Source organism: Chiloscyllium plagiosum, unplaced genomic scaffold (assembly GCF_037043375.1).
Source record: "Chiloscyllium plagiosum isolate Xiang-an unplaced genomic scaffold, Cpla_swu_hap1 HiC_scaffold_13, whole genome shotgun sequence".
NCBI classification, from domain to species: Eukaryota; Metazoa; Chordata; class Chondrichthyes; order Orectolobiformes; family Hemiscylliidae; genus Chiloscyllium; species Chiloscyllium plagiosum.
Genome location: NW_028270151.1, coordinates 86,137,246 through 86,160,970, shown reverse-complemented (window position 1 = coordinate 86,160,970; position 23,725 = coordinate 86,137,246). Strand labels below are relative to the sequence as shown.

The following is a 23,725-nucleotide window of genomic DNA, read 5'->3' as shown; positions in this document are numbered from 1 at the left end:
ACATCACCCATAGTTACTTAGTTTCACATGCTGCAAGCTTCTCTCATCTCCAGATTTATACCGTGCCCCATAATATCGCTATTTGATGGCCTATAAAGAACTCCAATCAATGTCTGCTGCCCTTTGCTGTTTCTTAGTTCTATGCAAACAGATTCCTCACACTGTTCTTCCAATCCAAAGTCCCCCTTCACTGATATACTAATCCAATTTCTTATGATCAGCATTTCACCTCCTTTTCCCCCTGGTTTATTCTTCAGAAACAGAATATCCTGAAATACTCAGTTTCCAATTCTGTTCACCTGTCATGACATGACAAGTATATCAGAACAAATTCTCCCTCATTGTACTTTTAGACCATCTATCTTGTTTCAAATGCTACATGCCTTCAGGTAAAGCACTCTTCACTTTTTTTAAAAAAAAACATTAGTCTTCATTCCAGACACACAATGTTTGGCTTCTCCTGACTTCTAGTCTCCATCACAGCTTTTCGACTTTCTGTTCACAGCTTAACTCCCTTCCGATTTGAGTGACCTCCGAGATTCCCATCCCAAAATAAACTAGAGAACATTTAATCAAATCCCACTTAACAGATTATTCGCTGAAGTTGAAAGTTGATGACAAATTATTGACTAGTTAAGAAATTGCATGGTAGATATTCAATTTGTTGGATGTGATTAGTGGTACTGCACAGGTATACGAGTTGGTCGTAAACTATTCAAGAAACTTGTTAGTGCTTTAGATGACAGACTTGAAAGCCATCTATTTAAATTTGCCAATTGCACCAACATAATTGGTATAATAAGCATTATAGATGAAAGCATACAATCAAGATATTAACAGATTACATTAAAGAAATAAATTGGACAAATCATTACCAAATCTAAGTAAATATAAAATTATTTACTTTATATTTAAAAAGGAATAGAATGGAGTACTTTCCAAATAGTGAAATGCTGGGATCAACTGAGAGCCAGAAGTCTCAGAGGCCCACATACATTTTTTTTTAATAGCTATTTTTATTGAAAATTTAACATATTTTTACAAGTTTACAAATTTAAAAAACCCAAGTATAAACATTGATATACAATTAAATCTTAAATAAATAACCAAAATTTATCAAACAAAAAAGAGAAAAAAAACAAAACTCAACTAACTACTAATCTAATCTACAACTAATTAAGTCTCTTACATTATTCAAAGAGGAGGAAAAAAAACCAATGGATAACACAGAAATTGGGTAGTGAGATACATGCTCGGAATGTATTAACATCAAATCGTAACAAAACCAGTATTCACACGGGATTCCTCTCCCAAGGGGCCCCGGACCGGCCAGGACCCCACATACATTTTTTAAAAATTGTAAATGCAGTCAGGAATTAATTAAAAAGGGCAAATGGAATGCTGGCCATTTTTCTAGAGGAACAGAATGCAAGTGACCATTATTGAGCACTAATTATTAAAAGTCCTAGTTAGACCACAGCTGACGTCCTGAAAACAGCTCTGTCCATGAAAGATATAATGATCTTGAAGGGAGAAATTTTTTTTTACCAAAATGACCTGTGGACTTCAAAGGTTAAATGAGAGTTTACACAAATTCCTTAGAATTTATTATATTAAATTAAGTTTTCAGTAAATTAAGTAGAACAGATAGAGCATTTATAGCAGAACTCTTTCCATTGGTTGGGGAATCTAAGAAGCATAATCCAAATTTCAGGGGATTATGAAACATTTCTGTCCATGTAGATTTATAAAATTCTGGAACTTGCAAATTGCAGCTACTGCAAGATTACAGAGTTTTAATGCTCTGATTGATAGAGTTACATTTGCAAAATAGACATGGGGCAAAAGGAAGTACATGTAACTAGCTCAGGGAATACAGAGGAGACAGCAGTGTACTGGTAATATTACTGTGCCAGCAATCCAGAAGCCCAGGTTTATGATCTGAGGACTCATTCAAATATTGAAGCTGATGTAATTTAAATTAAAATAAATCTGGAATTTAAAGCTAGTAATAGTGCTAAGAAACTAGCAACTGTTGTTTAACAAAAAACACCTAGCTCATGAATGTTCTGCAGAGAAGGAAATCCGTATTCCTCTCGGTCTGGTTGACATGACTCCAGACCTACCGAAATGTTGCTGATTCTTAACTGCCCTTTGAAATGGCTGAGCAATCACTCATTCCTACCAAACAGACTGCAGTACTGTAAGGCAGCAAGCTGATCAGCACCACGATCGAATGGCAGAGCAGACTCAATGGGCCGAATGACCTAACACTGCTCCTATATCTTATGAACTTTCCAAGGGCAGTTTGAAATGATCAACAAATTCTCATCAGCAATGCCCACATCCAATGAAAGAATTAAAAAAAAGAGTAGGAGGCATAAAGAGCTTAAATGACCTACTCCTATTCCTATGGATGTGCCTGCAATTAAAAGAGCAGGCAGCTTGAGAAACTCCTTGCCCTCAAATTCAAGGCAGGCTGCTGGGAAGGGACCAAGGTGAATAGGTTTACAGAATATAGAAGGCAAAATCAGATATGGAAGGAAAAAAAGCACACCATTTTTGGACTCTGTCGTTAACTTAAATGACAACACCTACCTACATTTCACCATAATATTTATACCTAAAAACAGAAGCTACTATATTCTTTAAATGGGAAGTTTATACACAGATCATCAGAAAAGTAGAGATCCAAAAAAATTGAAACTTTTGTGGAAATTTCGCTTGATATTAACATTGAAATATAGAAAATAGGAGATGTAAGCCATCTGGCACTTTGAGTTTGCTCTGCCATTCATTGTGATCATGGCTAATCATCCAACTCAATAGGATGGCTTTCCCTGATATCCTCTCATTCCTTTAGCCCCTCGTGTTACATCTATCCCCTTCTTGAAGTCATACAATGTTTTGGCTTTGACTGGTTTCTGTGGTAGTGAATTCCATAGGCTCACCACTCTCTGGGTGAAGAAATTTCTTCTAATCTCAGTTCCTAAACTGTTTACCCTGTATCCTTCGACTGTGATGCCTGGTTCTGGACTCCTCCCCCAGTTGTGAACATCCTTCCTGCATCTACCTTGTCAGGATTTTATAGATTTCTAGAAGACCCCCTCCATTCTTCTGAACTCCAGTGAATATAGTATTAACCAACTTACCCTTTCCTCATACATCAGTCCCACTGTCCCAAGAATCAGCGGTAAACCTCTGTTGCACTACATCTATCGCAAGAACACCTTTCCTCAGATAAGTTAACAGGAGTGGCACACAATATTCCAGGTGTGGTCTCATCAAGACACTGCATAATTGTAGCAAGGGGGTGGCACGGTGGTTAGCACTGCTACCTCACAGCGCCAGAGACCTGGGTTCAATTCCTGACTCAGGCGACTGACTGTGTGGAGTTTGCACATTCTCCCCGTGTCTGCGTGGGTTTCCTCCGGGTGCTCCGGTTTCCTCCCACAGTCCAAAGATGTGCAGGTCAGGTGAATTAGCCATGCTAAATTGCCCGTAGTGTTAGGTAAGGGGTAAATGTAGGGGTATGGGTGGGTTGCGCTTCGGCAGGGCGGTGTGGACTTGTTGGGCCGAAGGGCCTGTTTCCACACTAAGTAATCTAATCTAATCTAAGAATATAGTCAATGCAAGGGCTGTGAGAGAGAGAGAGAGAACGAATGGGTGTTTTCATATGCAAGTACGGACATAGTAAAGATAACATTTAAAGCTGAAGGAGATGGTCTTATGATTAACGGTGAAAACATTCACCTTGACAGGAACTGGAACAATACATGGGGGAATAATCAAGTGGAAGAGTTACAATTCGAAATTAGAGAATGAAAAGAAGAAAATTCACCAAAGTCGTTCACAATAGAAAGCACGAATATCAGCAATCTTCAGCAAAGTCTCAAGAAAACAACTGCCACAAAGAACTTGCGCTTAATCTAAAGCTGGAGGCTTCCCCTGAACTGAGGCCCACCATATTGCTTTTGTTCGGTCTTTGCTCCTGATTAATTCATCTTCTCTCAAGTAAACATAGATAGTACATGGATACTGCCTCAGCTTTGTACATGTGCTGCTTCTAATTTTTTGGATGCACCTGGGCTGCCACAGCCATTGAGGCAAGGAATGTATTTTTTTCCCCATGAACAATAAATGAATTATAAGCACTGTTCACCATAAAGAGGAAGGAGGAGAAGAGGAGGGACTAAATCAAAGCAGAGCTGGAGGGAGAAAATAATTAACCCCAACACTCATGGTGCCCATATCTCTAAATAAGGAACATTTCATAACTAATATTACACACCTTTACAGTCAGTGGGATTTGAATCAAAGCGAAGTCCAAGCTCATCTGTGCCACAATAGACCCTAAAACGTTTGTTTTTTTTTCAATTTAACCTATTTTTTTATAATCAACTGGTTCAGAGATGTTATTACACACCTCTGAAGCCAGTGGGATTTGAACACAAGCCTTCTAGTCCAGCAGTAGCACTTAAGGAGCATGTCATTTTTGTGTTTTAATCAGCCCATTCAAATATGTTATTACACAACTCTGGAGCAGGTGGGACTGGAACTCACCAGTCCGAGGAAGGGAGGGAGGGGGAGAGAGGAGAGGGGGGGGGGGGGGGGGGGGAGAGGGGGGGGGGAAGAGGAGAGGGGGGGGGGGAAGAGGAGAGGGGGGGGGAAGAGGAGAGGGGGGGGGAAGAGGAGAGGGGGGGGGAAGAGGAGAGGGGGGGGGAAGAGGAGAGGGGGGGGGAAGAGGAGAGGAGGGGGGAAGAGGAGAGGGGGGGGGAAGAGGAGGGGGGGGGGAAGAGGAGAGGGGGGGGGAAGAGAAGAGGGGGGGGGAAGAGGAGGGGGGGGGAAGAGGAGGGGGGGGGAAGAGGAGGGGGGGGGAAGAGGAGGGGGGGGGGAAGAGGAGGGGGGGGGGAAGAGGAGGGGGGGGGGAAGAGGAGGGGGGGGGGAAGAGGAGGGGGGGGGGAAGAGGAGAGGGGGGGGGGAAGAGGAGAGGGGGGGGGGAAGAGGAGAGGGGGGGGGGGAAGAGGAGAGGGGGGGGGGAAGAGGAGAGGGGGGGGGGAAGAGGAGAGGGGGGGGGGAAGAGGAGGGGGGGGGGGGAAGAGGAGAGGGGGGGGGAAGAGGAGAGGGGGGGGGAAGAGGAGAGGGGGGGGGAAGAGGAGAGGGGGGGGAAGAGGAGAGGGGGGGGAAGAGGAGAGGGGGGGGAAGAGGAGAGGGGGGGGGAAGAGGAGAGGGGGGGGGAAGAGGAGAGGGGGGGGGAAGAGGAGAGGGGGGGGGAAGAGGAGGGGGGGGGGGAAGAGGAGGGGGGGGGGAAGAGGAGGGGGGGGGGAAGAGGAGGGGGGGGGGAAGAGGAGGGGGGGGGAAGAGGAGGGGGGGGGGAAGAGGGGAGGGGGGGGAAGAGGGGGGGGGAAGAGGAGAGGGGGGGGGGAAGAGGAGAGGGGGGGGGGAAGAGGAGAGGGGGGGGGGAAGAGGAGAGGGGGGGGGAAGAGGAGAGGGGGGGGGAAGAGGAGAGGGGGGGGGAAGAGGAGAGGGGGGGAAGAGGAGAGGGGGGGAAAGAGGAGAGGGGGGGGAAAGAGGAGAGGGGGGGGAAAGAGGAGAGGGGGGGGAAAGAGGAGAGGGGGGGGAAAGAGGAGAGGGGGGGGGAAAGAGGAGAGGGGGGGGAAAGAGGAGAGGGGGGGGAAAGAGGAGAGGGGGGGGAAAGAGGAGAGGGGGGGGAAAGAGGAGAGGGGGGGGAAGAGGAGAGGGGGAGGGAAAGAGGAGAGGGGGGGGAAAGAGGAGAGGGGGGGGAAAGAGGAGAGGGGGGGGAAAGAGGAGGGGGGGGAAAGAGGAGGGGGGGGGAAAGAGAGGGGGGGGGGAAAGAGGAGGGGGGGGGAAAGAGGAGGGGGGGGAAAGAGGAGGGGGGGGAAAGAGGAGGGGGGGGAAAGAGGAGGGGGAGAGAGTGGGGGGGGGAGAGAGTGGGGGGGGGAGAGAGTGGGGGGGGGAGAGAGTGGGGGGGGAGAGAGTGGGGGGGGGAGAGAGTGGGGGGGGGAGAGAGTGGGGGGGGGAGAGAGTGGGGGGGGGAGGAGTGGGGGGGGGAGAGAGTGGGGGGGGGAGAGAGTGGGGGGGGGAGAGAGTGGGGGGGGGAGAGAGTGGGGGGGGAAGAGAGTGGGGGGGGGAGAGAGTGGGGGGGGAGAGAGTGGGGGGGGAGAGAGTGGGGGGGGAGAGAGTGGGGGGGGGAGAGTGGGGGGGGGAGAGAGTGGGGGGGGGAGAGAGTGGGGGGGGGAGAGAGTGGGGGGGGGAGAGAGTGGGGGGGGGAGAGAGTGGGGGGGGAGAGAGTGGGGGGAGAGAGTGGGGGGGGGAGAGAGTGGGGGGGGGAGAGAGTGGGGGGGGGAGAGAGTGGGGGGGGAGAGAGTGGGGGGGGGAGAGAGTGGGGGGGGGAGAGAGGTGGGGGGGGGAGAGAGTGGGGGGGGGGAGAGAGTGGGGGGGGGAGAGAGTGGGGGGGGGAGAGAGTGGGGGGGGAGAGAGTGGGGGGGGGAGAGAGTGGGGGGGGAGAGAGTGGGGGGGGAGAGAGTGGGGGGGGGGAGAGAGTGGGGGGGGGAGAGAGTGGGGGGGGGAGAGAGTGGGGGGGGGAGAGAGTGGGGGGGGGAGAGAGTGGGGGGGGGAGAGAGTGGGGGGGGGAGAGAGTGGGGGGGGGAGAGAGTGGGGGGGGAGAGAGTGGGGGGGGGGGGGGGGAGAGAGTGGGGGGGGGAGAGAGTGGGGGGGGAGAGAGTGGGGGGGGAGAGAGTGGGGGGGGGAGAGTGGGGGGGGGAGAGAGTGGGGGGGAGAGAGTGGGGGGGGGAGAGAGTGGGGGGGGGGAGAGTGAGGGGGGGGAGGAGAGTGGGGGGGGGAGAGAGTGGGGGGGGGGAGAGAGTGGGGGGGGGAGAGAGTGGGGGGGGAGAGAGTGGGGGGGGGAGAGAGTGGGGGGGGAGAGAGTGGGGGGGGGAGAGAGTGGGGGGGGGAGAGAGTGGGGGGGGGAGTAGAGTGGGGGGGGGGTAGAGTGGGGGGGGGTAGAGTGGGGGGGTAGAGTGGGGGGGTAGAGTGGGGGGGGGTAGAGTGGGGGGGGGTAGAGTGGGGGGGGTAGAGTGGGGGGGGGTAGAGTGGGGGGGGGTAGAGTGGGGGGGGTAGGAGAGAGGGGGGGGGAGAGTGGGGGGGGAGAGTGGGGGGGGGAGAGTGGGGGGGGGAGAGTGGGGGGGGGAGAGTGGGGGGGGGAGAGAGGGGGGGGAGAGAGGGGGGGGAGAGAGGGGGGGGAGAGGAGGGGGGGGGAGAGGGGGGGGGGAGAGAGGGGGGGGAGAGAGGGGGGAGAGGGGGGGGGGAGAGAGTGGGGGGGGAGAGAGTGGGGGGGGAGAGAGTGGGGGGGGAGAGAGTGGGGGGGAGAGAGTGGGGGGGGAGAGAGTGGGGGGGGGAGAGAGTGGGGGGGGAGAGAGTGGGGGGGGAGAGAGTGGGGGGGGAGAGAGTGGGGGGGAGAGAGTGGGGGGGGAGAGAGTGGGGGGGGGAGAGAGTGGGGGGGGAAAAAAAGTGTGTGGGGGGGGGTGACAGTGTGGGGGGGGGTGACAGTGTGGGGGGGGTGACAGTGTGGGGGGGGTGACAGTGTGGGGGGGGTGACAGTGTGGGGGGGGGTGACAGTGTGGGGGGGGGTGACAGTGTGGGGGGGGGTGACAGTGTGGGGGGGGGTGACAGTGTGGGGGGGGGTGACAGTGTGGGGGGGGTGACAGTGTGGGGGGGGTGACAGTGTGGGGGGGGGGGTGACAGTGTGGGGGGGGGTGACAGTGTGGGGGGGGGGTGACAGTGTGGGGGGGGGTGACAGTGTGGGGGGGGGTGACAGTGTGGGGGGGGGGTGACAGTGTGGGGGGGGGTGACAGTGTGGGGGGGGGGTGACAGTGTGGGGGGGGGGTGACAGTGTGGGGGGGGGTGACAGTGTGGGGGGGGGGGGTGACAGTGTGGGGGGGTGACAGTGTGGGGGGGGTGACAGTGTGGGGGGGGTGACAGTGTGGGGGGGGGTGACAGTGTGGGGGGGGGTGACAGTGTGGGGGGGGGTGACAGTGTGGGGGGGGGTGACAGTGTGGGGGGGGGTGACAGTGTGGGGGGGGGGTGACAGTGTGGGGGGGGGTGACAGTGTGGGGGGGGTGACAGTGTGGGGGGGGGTGACAGTGTGGGGGGGGGTGACAGTGTGGGGGGGGGTGACAGTGTGGGGGGGGGTGACAGTGTGGGGGGGGTGACAGTGTGGGGGGGGTGACAGTGTGGGGGGGGTGACAGTGTGGGGGGGGTGACAGTGTGGGGGGGGTGACAGTGTGGGGGGGGTGACAGTGTGGGGGGGGTGACAGTGTGGGGGGGGTGACAGTGTGGGGGGGGTGACAGTGAGGGGGGGGTGACAGTGAGGGGGGGGTGACAGTGAGGGGGGGGTGACAGTGTGGGGGGGGTGACAGTGTGGGGGGGGTGACAGTGTGGGGGGGGTGACAGTGTGGGGGGGGTGACAGTGTGGGGGGGGGTGACAGTGTGGGGGGGGGTGACAGTGTGGGGGGGGGTGACAGTGTGGGGGGGGGTGACAGTGTGGGGGGGGGTGACAGTGTGGGGGGGGGTGACAGTGTGGGGGGGGGTGACAGTGTGGGGGGGGGTGACAGTGTGGGGGGGGGTGACAGTGTGGGGGGGGGTGACAGTGTGGGGGGGGGTGACAGTGTGGGGGGGGTGACAGTGTGGGGGGGGGTGACAGTGTGGGGGGGGGTGACAGTGTGGGGGGGGGTGACAGTGTGGGGGGGGGTGACAGTGTGGGGGGGGGGTGACAGTGTGGGGGGGGGTGACAGTGTGGGGGGGGGTGACAGTGTGGGGGGGGGGTGACAGTGTGGGGGGGGTGACAGTGTGGGGGGGGTGACAGTGTGGGGGTTGAAGTCAAGGTGGGCATGTGGAGAGGCTGAAGCGAATAAAGGGCGGAGGGGCTAAGGTGAGGGGAGTGGACTGGGGAGGAGAGCAGGGCTGAAGGGAAGGTGGTCCAGACAGAGGGAGGATGGGAAAAGACAGCACCCAGCAGACTGGGGGTAGGGGGGGAAATAGGAGCCAGGCCCAGCTCTCGCGGATCTATCTGGGAGGGCTGCGAAGCGGTCTGGCAGGGAAACCCAATGCCCAGGCTGACCTACTGAGGAGTGCCCCCATTGTGAAAGGCCCAGGCCTACCTGCATCCATTGTGCACCATCCACTATCACGGAGCTTGGCATCCACCCCGCACCGCTGATCGACAGCCGCCACCGACCAATCGGCTCACAGCGCTGCGAGCAACGCACCGCCCCTCGGGTAGGCGTGGTCATGCGTAGTAGCGATTGCGCGGTAGCTTAAATCCCGGCCGTCCCCGTCAGACAGCGCCATCTTGCTATACGGAAAATAATGTTCCTTTTCCAGCTGCATCGAAATGATCAGCGATCGATACGCCGAATCACCAGAAAAACGCTTGTAACCATCCTTATCTACAGACTTAGACTTGGGGCGCGGTAAACTGCGGATTTGCACAAGTCCTGTGCTCATTGGAGCAGCGGCTACGAGAGCCGTGTTGTTGTACGTCAAGTCCGAACGGCAGCATTGAACAATTAAGAGAGAGAGAGAGAGGGCGGTGCCATCTTTTTGTACGGATTCCTGGACTCCTGCTACTGTCTCTTAATTAGGACAAGGGTTTGATGTCTGGAAAATGGTGATATCTTGTTCAGCTCATTCCTGCACCAACAGGCAGGGCAAAGTAGCCAAATCTATATCATTCCACAGGTGGGTTTTTGTGTGCTCCACCTATTTCACTGCAAGAGGTGCTCCCCATGTTAAATTGTTGTTTTGTTATTAAGTTTTTCAAATGTTATTTCTAAAGCCCATTCTACTTTTTAAGAGTTCAACAGGCTTAGAGTTATGTTACTTGTGTTTCTTTAAATCAAGTTGAATGCTGAGAAATCCCCATAGGTTTCTGTATGCACAAATGTGAAGCTGCCACTTTTTTGTTGTGAATGCACATCTTTGGCAAAAAGTGCTCAAAGGATCTCAGGATAGTTAGTAGTGGCAAGGCTTGGGGGTCTGGGGATGCTCACTCTGGTCAGAAGCTTACTGTATCTGGATGTTTGATCTGCAAATGTTATTGCATACAGCTTTATAAGTCTTGTAACAAAAACAGGTATTCCTGGGAAAACTGATCACAGCTGGCAGCATCTGTGGAGAGAAACCAATATTAAAGTTTCAGGTCCCTTGTCCCTTCTTCAGAACTGAAGTTTTACCATAAATTACTGTTTTTGTTTCTGATTTCCAGCACCTGCAGTTCTTTGGGTTTTTAAATAAATCTGTGTTTGATCACTTTTTATTTAGCATCGCACCTGCAACCATTATGCAATAGGCTCTCAGAACTAGGATGCCATTGTGAATAATGCTAAATAGAGATTGGAGAAGAGAAGAATTGGAAAGGTGAGGAGTGATATATACAGCAGATACCAAAGATGGGAGAGAAACTTCATTCCTCAATATCAAATGGCAACCCACTGAAACTGCACAGATAATGAGGCTGTGTCACTTTGATTTCCCTTGTAACTCGGTTTGCCAACTGGGATGGTTTGTATTCCTGGAGGTTTCATCACACAACTTGTCCTTCATACTTCAGGTATTGGTGAGCCAACGCATGATACATTGCTTTCCTGTGACAGTGGAAAGCAAAAGACTCAGTTGGATTATCCTTGGCTGTCAGCCAAATAAACTGCTCACAATTTTGAATATTTCTATGTCCGGTAAAGATAAATGGTCAAAGTAAATGGCAATTAAAAACAATTTAATATCACTGATTCTTTTCTCCAAAGTTGCACACAGCTCAGACCTGGATGCCAAAAACAGTTCTTGAAGATCCAGCCAAGTGTAACAGAAATGCAGTAACTCTCAATCTTTAACGCATATAATATCCAGATGTCTTACACTTTGGAAAACCTTGATTTTAAGGTAAAGGTTAGGATCCTCTGGGTGACATGGTGGCTCAGTGGTTAGCATTGCTGCCTCTCAGTGCCTCTCAAGAATCTGGGTTAGATTCCAGCCTCAGGTGACTGTGCAAACTTCCGTGTCTGCATGCATTTCCTCCCACAATCCAAAGATGTGCAGGTCAGGTGAATTGGTCATAGTGTAAGGCGCACTAGTCGGGGATAAATATTGGGTAAGGGAATGGGTCTCGGTGAGTTCCTCTTAGGATGGTCGGTGTGGACTGCTTGGTCCGAAGGGCCTGTTTCCATTCTGTAGGGAATCTAATCTAAACAAAATGCGTGGTCAACAGATAAGATTTTGTTTTATAAATTTCAAGACCGCAATTGCTGACTTCCATGCCCCCCCCCCCCCCCCCCCAAGCAAACGATAATCATCTTCACTCCTCCTGTCCTCAAGAGTCTCTTCATAACTCCATTACCCACCGCAGAGTCACAACAATTTTCAAGTCTCAAGATGGGTCATGGAAAAACATTTGGTAAGCTCTGCTGTAAATATTAGTAATACTATACACCATCTCATTATGAGGTGTGGTCAGGCACCTTAACCAATATAATAGACTCAATCATGCTCTCTTTGGACTTTGAGATTTGAACCCATGCCCTCAGACTCTGGTTTACTGGACCAGTGGAAACACTACTACGTCACTGCCTCCTTGTATCCACAACAGGGACACAATCTTTCATGATTTACCCACAATAAAGTCACAAATTAATCTGCCCATGATTATGTCACAATGCTCTACACAATTTTGTTGCTGCATCTTCAAGCTTGACAGGAAACCTTGAGCCCTATCCAATTCCTCTCTTCCTCTCCTTACACTGGTATAAACCATTTTGAATGCTCATCATGTCTCCCATCATCAGCTCATGGCAGAGAGAGAAAGAAATTAAGGTATTGTTGGTACATTACTCATAGCATAGTGCTGTAGATTTAATTCTCCAGGATCCTGGGGAAATACCAGCTTAACACCACACAGCTTTTATGATAAATTGCTTCAAGTCAAAGGTACAGCAACTTATAGTAATTAGACATTATAGTTTATGTACAGACAAAGAAGTGTTGCATGAACTCGGGAAGCCATTAAAATACATTTAGTCAAACCTACCTTTGGGTTGTTATTAATCAAATCATAACAATTTATGTCTCCCATAGCTTATTTTAACCACAGAGGCCTTGGAAGTAATGAGAGATCAGTGGAGTATAAAACAATGTGGTGATATTAATTACAGCAATTAAATAATTATTTTTTGCATGACATAAATTGGATCAATCTTTTTCAGATCTGTCTCCAAAAGTATTACTCTAACATCAGCCTCTAAGCAGAACTCATCCTTCACTGTGTGACATTTATAACTTTCATTACAGTCACAGTGTCTTTGTGTGAGATTACCAATTTGTGAATTAAAGGCACATTCACTGCTGCCTTAATGCCAATCAGAAACTATCACACTGCCAGTATGCAGTGACAGCTGCTTGTCAGACTTAGATTTGAACCCAGTATAAAGGCTCCTTAACCCACACAGTCTGCCTGAAGCTTTGGCCGGACTGTATTTGAACTGAGCTTGTTAATGTGCATTTGTAGTACAATTTTTTTTTTTTAAAAAGGTTGTGATTTGAGTTGTCATTTAGTTTTATTTTTCAATCTGTGAGCCAGAAGTATATTTTTGTGGATGAGTGACATTCAAATTTCCATTCATTTGTATCTCATCACAACATAGTCCTAGTTAAAAGTAAACAGTTTATTTTTTATGTGACATGTTTTCAGTTTTTTGTGAGGAGGTGCTATGTAGGCGCAAGTATTAACTTTAGTTTATTGAAACTTTCTATCCATGCATGAATAATTAAAGCTCCCCACTGTCAAGAATTAAAGCAGGATATCAAAGGCATTACCATCACTAAATCACCCATTATCAACATTCTAAAGTAGCTATTGACCAAAAACTGAACTGGAACTAGCCATATAAATACAGGGACTGCAAAAGCAGATCAGAAGCTAGGAATCCTGCAGCAAGTAACTCACCTCCTGACTCCCCAAAGTCTGTCCACCATGTACTAGGCACAGTTGAGGAGTGTGATGAAATAGTTACCCTGGATGAGTGCAGCTCCAACAACACTCAAAAAACTTCACACCATCCAGGACAAATCGGCTACTTGATTGTTTTTAGGTGTGGTGCAATTTGAGACCTTCCACTATGAACGCTCATGAGCAGCAGTGTGTCCTATCCATAAGATGCTCTGCAGAAATTCACCACAACGTCTTAGACTGAATCTACCCAACCACTGCCAGATGAGCACTGCAGATGCTTGGGAACACCACCATTCAAGTACCCCTCCAAGCTAGTCACCATTCTGACTTGGAAATGGATCACCATTAGTTCTGTGTTGCTAGTTCAAAGTCCTGGCACTCAGTCCCTGGTAGTGCTTTGGGTCTAACTGCAGTAAATAGACTTCACTAGTTCAGCAAGAGTCCCGCAAGGGGCTGACAATAAATATTACCCAACCAACAATATACAAATCCCATGAAAGAATGAAATAATGTTGAGTTTGAGCAAATTCATTTTGTATTGTTTGGAATGAGGGCCAGGTGGATCTTGTTGACTGAGATCCTTACTGGGGTTGTTAACCTGTGCAATCAGGGAAGCTGACAGATCTAAACAAGAGATTCAGAGAATCTCCTCATTCTCGAGACTGGCTCTGAGATGGCTGGTCAGAGTCCAAGTACAGTGCACATGTAAATAAAGGGGAACTTGGTGATGGGATTTTGGCCTTTGTGTAGATATTTCATATTAGTAGCTAAGTGTAATATTATTTGTCATAGAGGAGGGCTTGAGCATGAACTGATGGCACAATTTATTTCCAAGACATTTGCTTAGCCTACAAACAGTCCTGTTCTAAATGTGGTTTCTGATAAATATTTACTTCAATCTATCTATCTAGGAATGCTTGAAAAAAAGTAAGACAACCTATCAGTTTACACCACCCCAACCTCGACTTTAGCATTAATATCACATTTGCCAAGCTGCTATTAGTTCTGATGAAGTCACCGGAGTTGAAATATTTAAGTCTGCTTATTCCCCGTCCCCACAGATACTGCCAGACCTGCTGAGTTTTGCCAGCAGTTTTTGTAATTAGCTAATTTTATTTCTCAAGAAACGAGGTGAAGTGTTCAACCTGAGTGGAAAGCATTAATTGGTGGGTGTACTATTAAAGCACAGGAAAATCAGTCCTTTGATCTGCTTACTGCCAACTTTGTACCTTGTCAAAGTTAAAATTCTGCTCAAGCTTTTCAAATATCAAAGACATTGGGGTTATATCGGGGTCAATGCAAAGTACAATTGTCTCTTTGCTGCTTCAGTAATGTGGTTTAACTCAACTGTGACCCTGACATTTATTTCAACACAGGACATCTGTGTGGCTTCTTTAGAAGATATCTTTTCATTTTTATGTTAAATCTTGGGCATTTTTGTCTCTGGGATGGAACTCCATTGTCCATTTTGCCTAGAACTGTATAACTATTGCAGAGATATTTCTTGAACTATTTAGACAATTCACATACATCTACAGAATATACTTCAAGTTGCTGCACTGCCCATTTTTGTCTTTTGTAAACACACAATGGTCGGAAGCCATTCAGCCCTTTGAACCTGTTCTATCACTCTATTAGATCATTTTTAACCTAGATCATTACTTCATTCATTATACACTTAATTAACAATTACTCCCAGTTTTGAAATTCTTAGTTGATACTGATGCCTGCCCTCCAATTACATACCTGGCCTCAACTCTTTTTCTTTGAGAAGACTTTTTTCAGGATCCTTCTACCCTTTGTGTGAAGTGATGTCTTGATATTATGCTGCATAGTCTAGCTTTAATCTTAAGGTTTGCACCTGTGTTCTGAATTTTTGTCAGCTTTATTTAAAGAAAATGTTCTAGATATTGGAAGAGTAATTGTTTTTCAATTTTTTTTGTCAAAACTAAAAGTTACAATTTAAATATCCAGAGGACAGCATTGTTTCCAGATTGTTTTCAGTGTTATTCTGTTTTCCATGCCAGATTCCCTTTGAAAGATGCGAAACGTTTAGCGGAATGGATTGCCGCTGTTGGTCGGACTGACTGGAAACCAACCAAGTTTTCCTTCCTGTGCAGTGCTCACTTTACCAAGGATAGCTTTCAGAAACGTCAGGAGGACCAGTGTCATCGACTCAAGTTCAATGCCGTCCCTTCCATCTTCCACTTCTCAGAAAACCAAAGGAAAGTGGACAGAGGGCACACTCGCTGTCAGGTTGCAGCCAAAATACAGCTGGCTCCTGTCAATCAGGAAAGGATTTTGAGTGGCTGCTTGGCCTCTGAACCACAAAGTGATGAAACAACTGAACACTTAGAGCCCCATGCTGTAATTGTGGACAGTGAAATGGAGACCATTTCTGGGTTGGAAGAAAGCGGTGCCATACTCCAATCTTCCTCGGTGACAGATGAACCAGTTGTCTGTATGGTTGCTGGACAGCGATGCTCTCTGAAGTCTGATAGCAGCCCGCCACCTGCCAGTGAAAGACTGCTGATTGACAGCATTGTTCCCTTTCCTGATGATGCCACCCCAACTGCCTCTGGCGCATGTAAACTAATCAATTCCCTGCATTCATACTGCTTGTCTCCACGACACAGCACCTTCTTCAAGGATCAAGTCACGAAGAAGAACACCAAACTCAAGCTGCTGAGACAGCAAAGCAGCCGAGTTGTGAAGCGAGTGAAGCGGCTGGAGGAGTTGATCCATAAACTTCAAGAAACGAATTCTTCTCTCGTAAGGTGCTTTTTGCCTCAGGACAATGGTGAGTGAAAGACTTCACTTTATCAATGTTTGCTTTGAGTGTCCATGCAAACCCATGAGTTTGTACTTTCAAGACTTAAATGTTCACTTTCAACAAACTATTTGCTCCCAAGATAAGAATTTCCTGATGTAGTTTCAATTATAATTAGATTTGATATATAGTGAACGTATTATCACAACAGTTTGCCCCATATATTTACAGTAGACTATAATTTGCTTACAGCTCTGGGTTTGTGTATCCGCATTCACTCTCATACACATTGGCCACAATAGTGGGACTGGACCCTGTGCACCCAGTAACCAACAGGTCATCAATTTCCCAGTCAAGTCCCCACATTCACTGTCTAGATTCATACATTATGAAAATATCCCCTTATGTTTTATATCAGCATCTGAATTAGCTACGCTCATGCTCATTAACTATCTACCCTAGCTTAAAGTTTCATGTAAAAGTGGTCAGAAGAGTGACTAAACACATCAGCTTGAAAAGCAATAATAGGGGATTATCATGGATCCCCTACAGTGTGGAAGCAAGCCATTTGGTCCATCAGGTCCACACCAATCCTCTGAAGAACATCTGAGCCCCAATAATCCTCCGTTTCCCCAGGCTAACCTAGAAAGTCTGCATATCCCTGAATATTAAGGGCAATTTAACATGGTCAATTAAGCTAAGCTGCACACCTTTGCACTATGGGGAGAATGTGCAAACTGTACACAGACAGTCACCCAAGGGTGGAAACAAACTCGGGTCCCTGGTGCTGAGAGGCAACTGTGCTAATCACTAACCCATTGTACTATCCAATCCTAATCAGTCTCAATGTGTGGCATTATAAAGGACAGGGCTAGTGTCTCAGTTCCAGGCACATCTGAAAAAAATAGTGGTTCTTTTTCAACAAGGATGTTTCACTGAAGGATTCTCTTGAGCTAAGACCCATGCTCTTACAATTATGTTGAATGAATGAATGAACTAACAATGTGGATTTCTGGTAATTGCCACCCAGTGTGTCACTTGAGCATCACAAGGTTCAAGGGAGTGATGAAAATAGGAATTAGAAAATACAAGGAGTGTTTGTGCATATCAATGCTTGAAATGTTTGGTTAAATGTGCCTGCTGTTCAAAAGTAATTAGTTGTAAATTGTTTTGGGATGCCCTGTTGATGTGGTAAGGCCTATATTTAGAAATAAGCAATTTCTTTGTTTTATTTTGTTCTGGTCAATGTCAGCTTTAGTCTGGCTTTGAGAGGGCTTTTTGTTCTGTCTTGGTTTCAAGTGTGTGATTGATTGTAAATTTATACAAACGATTTTTCTTTCATCATTTTAAGAAAAAGTAAGTTTGGCACAGTAAAAGCTCCTTCATCCCATTTGGTTGATGGATTCATGTCAGTCAAAAGAAAATAGAGGTGGCTGTGAACAATGCTGGCCTGTCTGGAGGAACAGTCAACTCAACTCTTTGTCCAGATCCCGTCGGGTGTGGATCTGGATTAATTTATCAGTATAGCTATTCCTGTCATGTGCTTTTGGACTGAGATAGCAAGTTACAATATCTGCCTATGGCTCTGCCCGTTGTGCTCCTGTCAAATTGCTGTTCTTCAACTGATGAGAAAACTCTTGAGTCTTGGCACAGGAGCTGCTAGAAGCTCTAATTCTCAGGTTGGGTATGGGATTGCATACTCATACTTAGTGTTCTTGTTTAGGCAGTGTCCCATTTACGTAAAGCTCCTATGATTACTTATCTACATTAGCTCCTGGTTTGGTAACAACTTGATTTTAAGGTTTTCTCTGCTTGTACTCAAATACTGCAGAGGTTTATTCTTCCCTGACTCTGTGGCCATCTCCAAATTTATAAATCCTAGACACAATCACAGCCCTTATTCTGGACTTTTATACATCCCTTATTTCCTTCACTCCATTATTGGCTGTTGTATAGGACCTATGCTCTGAATCTGTCACCTTAAATCCTTTTCTCTGTATACTTTGTTTCTCCTTTAAGCTGCTTGTTAAAACTTAGTCAGAGTGATAGGGTTTTTAGGAGAAAGTGAGGACTACAGATGCTGGAGATCAGAGCTGAAAATGTGTTGCTGGAAAAGCGCAGCAGGTCAGGCAGCATCCAAGAAGCAGGAGAATCGAAGTTTCGGGCATGAGCCCTTCTTCAGGATGCTGCCTGACCTGCGCTTTTCCAGCAACACATTTTCAGCTCCGATAGGGTTTTTAGTCAGCTGTCATTTTTTTTGAGGCAGGTTTTATTTGTAAACACTTCCATGAAGCCTCTTGGGATATTGCATTGAAATAAGGGTATGAAGTAATGTGTTGTTGCTAAGTTCAGTGTCTACCATCATTGGTTTACAAAGAGATGCTGCTCCCGAATGTCAGATTGTTTCAACCAGTAGGATTCCCATTCAGTGACTTTGCTTTGTGTCCATATTATGGTCAGAGAATGGCTGGCAAATTACTCTGACATATTGAAGTGTGTTATTGACCATGCTGATAGTAAGGAGCTCAGGGCTCGAGCTGTGCATGTATTAAATTTTAACCTGCACAGAAACCTTGCTGGCTCTGGAAGCATTAGACACCGCTAAATCATAAGATGTAGGAGTAGAAGTAGGCCATTTAGATCATCATGTCTGCAAGCCATTTAATGAGATCATGGCTGATTTGATGACATTCAACTCCACTTTCCTGCCTTTTTCCCAATGAACTTTTAATTCCCTTACACCCGCACCAACCAAACCAACCGTCCCGTGGCTGAACACTTTAACTCCCCCTCCCACTCCGCCAAGGACATGCAGGTCCTTGGCCTCCTCCATCGCCAGACCATGACAACACGACGCCTGGAGGAAGAGCGACTCATCTTCCGCCTAGGAACCCTCCAACCACAAGGGATGAATGCGGATTTCTCCAGCTTCCTCATTTCCCCTCCCCCCCCACCTTTTCTCAGTCCCAACCCTCAGACTCAGCACCGCCTTCTTGACCTGCAATCTTCTTCCCGATCTCTCGGCCCCCACCCCCTCTCCGGCCTATCACCCTCACCTTAACCTCATTCCACCTATCGCATTCCCAACGCCCCTCCCCCAAGTCCCTCCTCCCTACCTTTTATCTTAGCCTGTTTGGCACACCCTCCTCATTCCTGAAGAAGGGATTATGCCTGAAACGTTGATTCTCCTTCTCCTTTGATGCTGCCTGACCTGCTGCACTTTTCCAGCAACACATTTTTAAGCTCTGATCTCCAGCATCTGCAGTCATCACTTTCTCCTAGTTGATGTAAAAATCTGTCTGTTTCAGCCTTGAACTATATCATTGCTGATCTTCAGACTTGACTTCAGTTACTTGTGTATTGGAAAAGATGCTCAAAAGGGTTTCCTCCCACTTTCCTCCATGTGGCAGAGCAAGATGCAATTTTAGCTGCTGCACCTTTAATCAATTGCATGACTACAGAGTGAGTTGCCTTTTGGATGTTTGGTCTGCACTTGAGCATTTGGAATATAGTCATATACAAACCAGAAAGTCTGCAGCATGGAATGTGGCTATTTCGCCCATGTAGAAAGACTGTACATTGCATGTCTCAGCATTGAACCTACAGGTATACTGGGAATGTGGCATAGTGATTGTATCAGCTACCTGACTGATCAGAATATAATGGCTGTGTAGAAATACACACATGGTTTAATACTGAATAACAGATTATAAAAAATTCAGTGAGAGTCAAATCACGATAGAGACAACAGTCCAGAAGCTACAGTTAGTCTGTCATGTAAATCCAGCTTTGCATTTGCAGTGTGGTACATAACTAATAATTTGCATTTTATATCGTGTCTTTGATTGGTGTGGAGGGTGTTGATTGTTGAGACGGAGTCTTGAGGTGGATGAGGGAGTTATATTTGTGGATAACTTAGATAAAGAGAAGCAATACATGAAACAAGTTGTTAGATATTGATGTGAAAGAGCTGAAAATGTGTTGCTGGAAAAGCACAGCAGGTCAGGCAGCATCCAAGGAGCAGGAGAATCGACATTTCGGGCATGAGCCCTTCTTCATCCTCCCTCCCCATTGATGTGAAAGAGCCAAGTTGATTACTTCTTCCATTGGGGGAAAGTGAGGACTGCAGATGCTGAAGATCGGAGCTTAAAAATGTGTTGCTGGAAAAGCGCAACAGGTCAGGCAGCATCAAAGGAGAAGGAGAATCGACGTTTCGGGCATAAGCTGAAGAAGGGCTTATGCCCAAAAAGTCGATTCACCTCTTCCTTTGATGCTGGCTGACCTGCTGCACTTTTCCAGCAACACATTTTTAAGCTACTTCCTTCCATTGTTTCAACATCCTGGTGGACCTTGCAATAGCGCAGGAAAGGTAGGAGGGTGGCTCAGTGGTTGGCACTGCTACCTGACAGCGCCGGGGACCTGAGTTCAGTTCCAGGGTTGGGTGACTGCTTTCTCTCCGGGTGTTCCGGTTTCCCACAGTACGAAATGTGTGCCGGTGAGGTGGATTGGCCATGCTAAACTGTCTGCAGTGTCTTAATGACGTGCAGGCTAGGTGCATTAGCCATGGTAAATGCAGAGGTACGGGGATAGTCTTCAGAGGGTTGGTGAACACTCGGATGGGCCGAATGGCCCCCTCCTGGGACTCGGGGATTCTATGAAATAGGGTGGTGCGACTATCCTCACTGGTTTGCTCATTGATCAAGCCGCCGTGGAGCAAGCAGAGCAGCACGAAGGAGAAACCCTCTTTGATACACTTGAGGGCGGGTCCGCGACAGGTCAGGGGGTGGGGACGGAAGGGGTCAAGGTGATGTCAGTGGGTGTGGCCAGAGCCGGGGCGGGTCAATGATGGGTCGCGGGGCGTGGCGTGGCGTGGGCGTGGGCCCGGGTAGACGGAACCTTGGTGGAGGCGGTTAGTCATGGCGGGCGGTGCGGCTGCTGCAGGTAAACACACAGGGTCACACAGTATGGAAGGAAACCCTCCGGTCTAACCAGTCCACGCCGACCATGTTCCCAAATTAAATTAGTTCCCATCTGCCCGCCCCTGGTCCATGTCCCTCCAAATCTTTCCTATTCATGTACTTATCGAAACGTCTTTTAAATGGTGCACCCGCACCCACCACTTCCACTGGCAGTTCATTCCACACACGAACCACTTTCTTGGTGAAACAAAAGCTTACTCCTCGGTCCTTTTTCTTTTTAAAATCTTCCTCCCCTCACCTGAAAACTGTGCACCCTAGTTTTGAACTCTCCCACCTTAGGGAAAAGACCCCTGTTGTTCACTTTATTTATACCCCCCATGATTTTGTAAACCTCTATAAGGTCACCCCTCAAGCGCCCATGTTCCAGTGGAAAAAGAAGTCCCAGCCTTTCAGTCTGTTTTTATATCTCACATGCTCTATTCCTGTCAACATCATGGTAAATCTTTGTACACTCTCTCCAGGCAGCCATGACTAAGCACAGTTCGGGTAGTTCTGGGATAACACCTGTTTCAGCAGCGCAATTTGGCTATAACATCTCTGAAGTGCAATTCCAGTGGGGGTCAGTTCATGTGCTTTGTTCTGCACATGTGTCATGCATCAATGCTTTTGCTGTTCTGCACATGCACTGCTTGCAAGATGTTGGTGCTGGTTCTTGTGCTGTTCTGAACGTGCACCAATGTCTGCGCTCTGTGCATACATGATGTTCAGCATTGATCTTTGTGCCATCTGGTGCATGTACCAGTGTCAGCTGCCAACAAATCAGCTTTCTGTGAGAGGTACTGTACAGAGAGCACCTTTGTTAGGTTTTAAATGTACTGTGTTAAATTTATTTTTGCTTTATTAATAAATATGATTTGAAGCTTCTTCAGGCTGTACTATACTTTGTGTTAAACTTGGGTGATTTTTGAGTGATCGTGGGTGATGTTTTTTGATGGTCTGCCCCAACACCACTTTTCCCATCAGCTCTATTATTTATGTTAAGCGATTGTCTCTTCAGCGAGGTTTTGCTGAAATGCAGCTATGGCAGTATAGGAGGACGACCTCTCCTCCAAAGTGGCCTCACCAATGTCCTGTACAACTTCAACATGACATTCCAACTCGTATACTCGAAGGTCTGAGTAATGAAGGCATGATTTGGGGTGAGATTGAACAAGCAACATTTGCACTAAATGCCTACTTAACCATCCTATCTGCCTGATGCAAATTTCAAAGTATTATTTACCTGAACCCCTCGATCTCTCTGTTCTACAACAGTTCCCAGGGCCCGACCATTGATTGTCTAAGTCCTGTCCTTATTGTATTACTTAAATACAATACCTCACATTTATCCAAATTAAACTCCATCTGCCACTCAGCCCACTGACCAATTGATCAGGAGCTCTATGTAATCTTAGATAATCATCTTCACTGTACACTATGCCACCAATTTTGGTACAAAAACAAAGATTGTTGGAAAGCTCAGCAGGTCTGGCAACATCTGTGGAGACTAATCAGAGTTAACATTTCGCATCCAGTGATCCTTCTTCAGATCTGAAGGGTCCTCACAAGAGCCACTGGACCTGAAACGTTAAGTCTGGTTTCTTTCCACAAATGTTGCCAGACCTGCTGAACTCTGCCAGCAATTTCTGTTTTGGTTTCTGGTTTCCAGCATCTGCAGTTATTTTCGTTTTCACCAATTTTGGTGTCATCCACAAACTTACTAACCATGCCCCCTATATTCTCATCCAAATCATGGTCACAGGCCTTCAGTTGAGTGGAGCAGTGGGTAAACATTGGTCTAGAAAGGCAGATGGGCAGCAGACATACACAGGTTGGGATGGCAGATGGGAAGCAGCAGATGATCATGGGTGATGGTGTCTGATATCTATTCCCTAGCTCAACCCTACATGGGGCCTGGCTGATGAAGTGAATGGGAGTGGGGATATGTTCAGGATTTTTTTTTTGAGGGTATTTGTGGAAAACCCTCCTAAGGTCAAGGGTACTTGTGGAATCGCAGCTGAGGTAATATGTGGAAAGGAAAAACCCAGGAGAGGGCAAAATGTACCCAGGGTGGTAATAGTCAATTAAGTTCAACCAAGGTCTGGTATTAATATGTCAATTCATAACTAGGCATTTCTAACTTTTTATTAGGAAAGATGGTAGTGCTAGTTGTCTGAGCAGTTTGTCTCTGACTTATTATGATAGGGATGTAGTGCACAGTGGTGGTGTCACTGGGCTTGTAATCCAAAGGCCCAGGTTAATACGATGGGTATGCAGGTTCAAATCCCACCATGGCAGCTCGTGGAATTCAAATTCAATTTGTATAATCTGCAGTTTTATTTTTAAAAAGCTAGCCTCAGTAACAGTGATCTTGAAACCATTGCCAATTGTTATGAAAACCCATTGGATTTACTAATGTCCTTGACAGAAGAAAATCTACTGTCTTTACTTGAATTGTCCAACACATGTCTTCAAACCCACAACAATGCGATTGAAGTTTATCTACACTCCGAAATGGCCCAGCAAGCAACTCTGTTTACGGGCAGTTAGAGATGGAAAATAAAGACCAGTGATGCCCTCATCCCATGAATAAGTAGAAAAAAAAATGTTCTTTTCATTTCAGTTTTTTAAAATGTTGGTTACACGATTAATAGTATTGTTCCTGAAAGGGCAGTTGATATTCAGTATGATATTGAGTATCTTCTGAACTAAATCAGTACACTTTAAAGTGTGAGGGATATCAAAAGCAATTTGTGTTTAACTGCAAATATGAACAGAGGGGTAGCTTGTGACTTCCTTGTAAGAAATTTGTGTTCATAAAGTTAGGAGTTGGTAGAGTATTCCTTTAGTTCTATACAATCCTCCTGTTTTGTCAGATCAGCAGCAAATTTGAAGTGGATTTTTTCTCAGGGTAGCAATTCTCAGTAGAAATCAAGGAGCCGTTGGAGCTGTTTATCTTTATCTTTAGGCTGACAA

The 23,725-nt window shown here is 47.5% G+C and overlaps 2 protein-coding genes across 3 annotated transcripts in view; one reads left to right on the top strand and one right to left on the bottom strand.

Moving 5' to 3' along the window:
- atg4b (autophagy related 4B, cysteine peptidase) overlaps positions 1-9,283 on the bottom strand; it is an 81,636-nt gene extending 72,353 nt beyond the window's left edge. Inside the window, exon 1 of the mRNA XM_043701723.2 lies at positions 9,180-9,283. Within this exon, the coding sequence (XP_043557658.1) occupies positions 9,180-9,189 (10 nt within the window). The 5' untranslated portion in view covers positions 9,190-9,283. The remainder of the gene's footprint in view (positions 1-9,179) is intronic.
- Positions 9,284-9,417: 134 nt separating this feature from the next.
- Positions 9,418-23,725, top strand: part of thap4 (THAP domain containing 4) — an 83,089-nt gene continuing 68,781 nt past the window's right edge. Inside the window, exons 1-2 of one of the 2 annotated variants that reach the window (XM_043701724.2) lie at positions 9,418-9,759; positions 15,049-15,821. In XM_043701724.2, the coding sequence (XP_043557659.2) occupies positions 9,686-9,759; positions 15,049-15,821 (847 nt within the window). In that variant the 5' untranslated portion in view covers positions 9,418-9,685. Of the gene's footprint in view, positions 9,760-15,048; positions 15,822-20,687; positions 20,733-23,725 lie in introns of those variants that run through there. The other variant, XM_043701726.2, reaches the window with a different exon arrangement.